The sequence below is a fragment of the Etheostoma spectabile genome, unplaced genomic scaffold (genome assembly GCF_008692095.1).
Source record: "Etheostoma spectabile isolate EspeVRDwgs_2016 unplaced genomic scaffold, UIUC_Espe_1.0 scaffold362, whole genome shotgun sequence".
In the NCBI taxonomy this organism is placed as follows: Eukaryota; Metazoa; Chordata; class Actinopteri; order Perciformes; family Percidae; genus Etheostoma; species Etheostoma spectabile.
Genome location: NW_022605592.1, coordinates 264388 through 266234, shown reverse-complemented (window position 1 = coordinate 266234; position 1847 = coordinate 264388). Strand labels below are relative to the sequence as shown.

At 41.3% G+C, this 1847-nt stretch overlaps 1 protein-coding gene and 1 long non-coding RNA gene across 2 annotated transcripts in view; one reads left to right on the top strand and one right to left on the bottom strand.

The window, feature by feature from the left end:
- The window catches only part of opn5 (opsin 5), a 31059-nt gene that overhangs the window by 19725 nt on the left and 9487 nt on the right, over nucleotides 1–1847 (bottom strand). The window contains exon 3 of the mRNA XM_032511407.1: nucleotides 359–478. Within this exon, the coding sequence (XP_032367298.1) occupies nucleotides 359–478 (120 nt within the window). The remainder of the gene's footprint in view (nucleotides 1–358; nucleotides 479–1847) is intronic.
- Nucleotides 1–1847, top strand: part of LOC116686402 (uncharacterized) — an 18977-nt gene that overhangs the window by 10277 nt on the left and 6853 nt on the right. The window lies entirely within an intron of this gene.

Genomic DNA, 1847 nt, shown 5'->3' with positions numbered 1-1847 from the left:
ACACACAGGGTGAAAACAGGATCTGCAACAATGTGCAGCACAACAAAAATATGGTGTTTTTTGAAAATGAATCCATTGAAAGCTATTCTGGTACAACCTCAAAATACAATTATGATCCTGAAAATGAGCAGAATACGAGCACTTAAAATTTTTTCACAATTTCATATCATCTACTGTCTCTACTAAAATAAATGACTTAAATCTATCCACTATTTTTTCCTTCCACTAGTTGACCAAGTCAATCTGATATGCTCTACTTTCATTTTAAAGTTTTTATGCAAAATGGTCTCATGCGTTTCCTTGGTCTTTGTGAGATATATATATTCTTTTGTACTATATATCTAACACAAGCTAATACCTGATATGCCAAAGTCGAAGATGGCTAGATTAACAGTCATGAGCTCTGGAGCCTTCAGCTTGATCTTGCGTTTGATGGTCATATAAATGACATAGCCATTCCCTGTTGCAGACAAAATCCCTGTAAGATAGAGACAGAAAGGGAAAGAAAGGAAGATTGAGCATTTTCACTTTTGAGACACCAGTCACAATTGTTTGTAATGATTTATTTTATTTATATTTGCTTCTCAACTTCGTATTTATGGGTCAAGTAAAACTGGAGTTTGAAAAATGTAATGTTAAATACAGGTAGTATGGAAGTGTTCACCTGCAGACATGAAGTAAAGTGGTTGCTGCCCGGGGTTTAAAAAGGACGGGGAGGGATCCTGATGTGGACAGGCGGCTCAAGCTCACCACGGTATGACAGAAGAGACAGAAGTTTCTGATTTCTGCCTAAATCTGAGGACTGAAAGCCGGTTTCTCACCTAGACATCTAAACATACCTTGACATCTTGACACCTAAAGATATTATTATCCTAAAGCCTTCAAACTAATGGCTGAAGCAGTGAATTAACTGGAAATGCCAAATCTGCCAAAATGAGGAGGAAAAGCCGTGTTTCATCGTTTTTTCTTTTTTTAAATGTTAATTGCAGATCAACAAGTGTTACAAATAGATCTAGCCCTAATAGAGCAGGGCCTGGCTTTACCACTACAAATGAGCCTGTAGTAGAGTGCCCAGCATGAGGAACTGTGGCATGCATACGCCCTTTAAATGGTATTTCTCTCTCAAGCTCAGAAGGTTCCCATGTAGGAAAGAGAGTCTGGTAAGTGCTCTCAGGAATGATAGAAACTGATGAAGCTGTGTCCACTCATCTTCATCCCAGTCTCCATTTGCATTCACTTTACTTGCACATTATCATTCATTAAAAGCACAGTCTGTTCATTTATCACTATTTCACGCATCTCCTTTAGTCCATATCAACACATTTGTCCCATTTTTCCCCATGAATTGCACGTCACTTTAGCAGCAGGGCATGAAGGTTTATTTTGTAGGGGTTGGTGGAGCCACAACGGTAGCAGGAGCGGCGGCTAGTGGATGGACCAGATATCCTTTGTTCTTCTTGGCGGGCCTTGCTTTGCTGTTTATGTTAGGGGTTTGTCTTGCTGTCTCATCCCTTCCTTGCGTTCTCAGTTTTTTCCCCCTTCCCAAACTGTTTTGTTTGTGTTCAGCAGGCTCATCTCCGCTGGCAGTGCTTTACACCTGCGGCTCGTCACCATCTGCAGCTCACCGCACCTGTGGCTCATCCTCCATTACTCTCCCTGTTAAATACTCTGGTTCTGCTCCCACTCTTTGCCAGTTCATCAGATTACCACACCTGGTATTATGCTCCGGCCTCTTTATAGTTTGTTGAGTACTTTGTGTCTTTTTGCTAACGATCTGTTCTCGTTCCGCCACAGTGCCATCCTTGTGCCTATTCGTTGCCTGCCTGTCTAAAGATCCACCTGCCTGT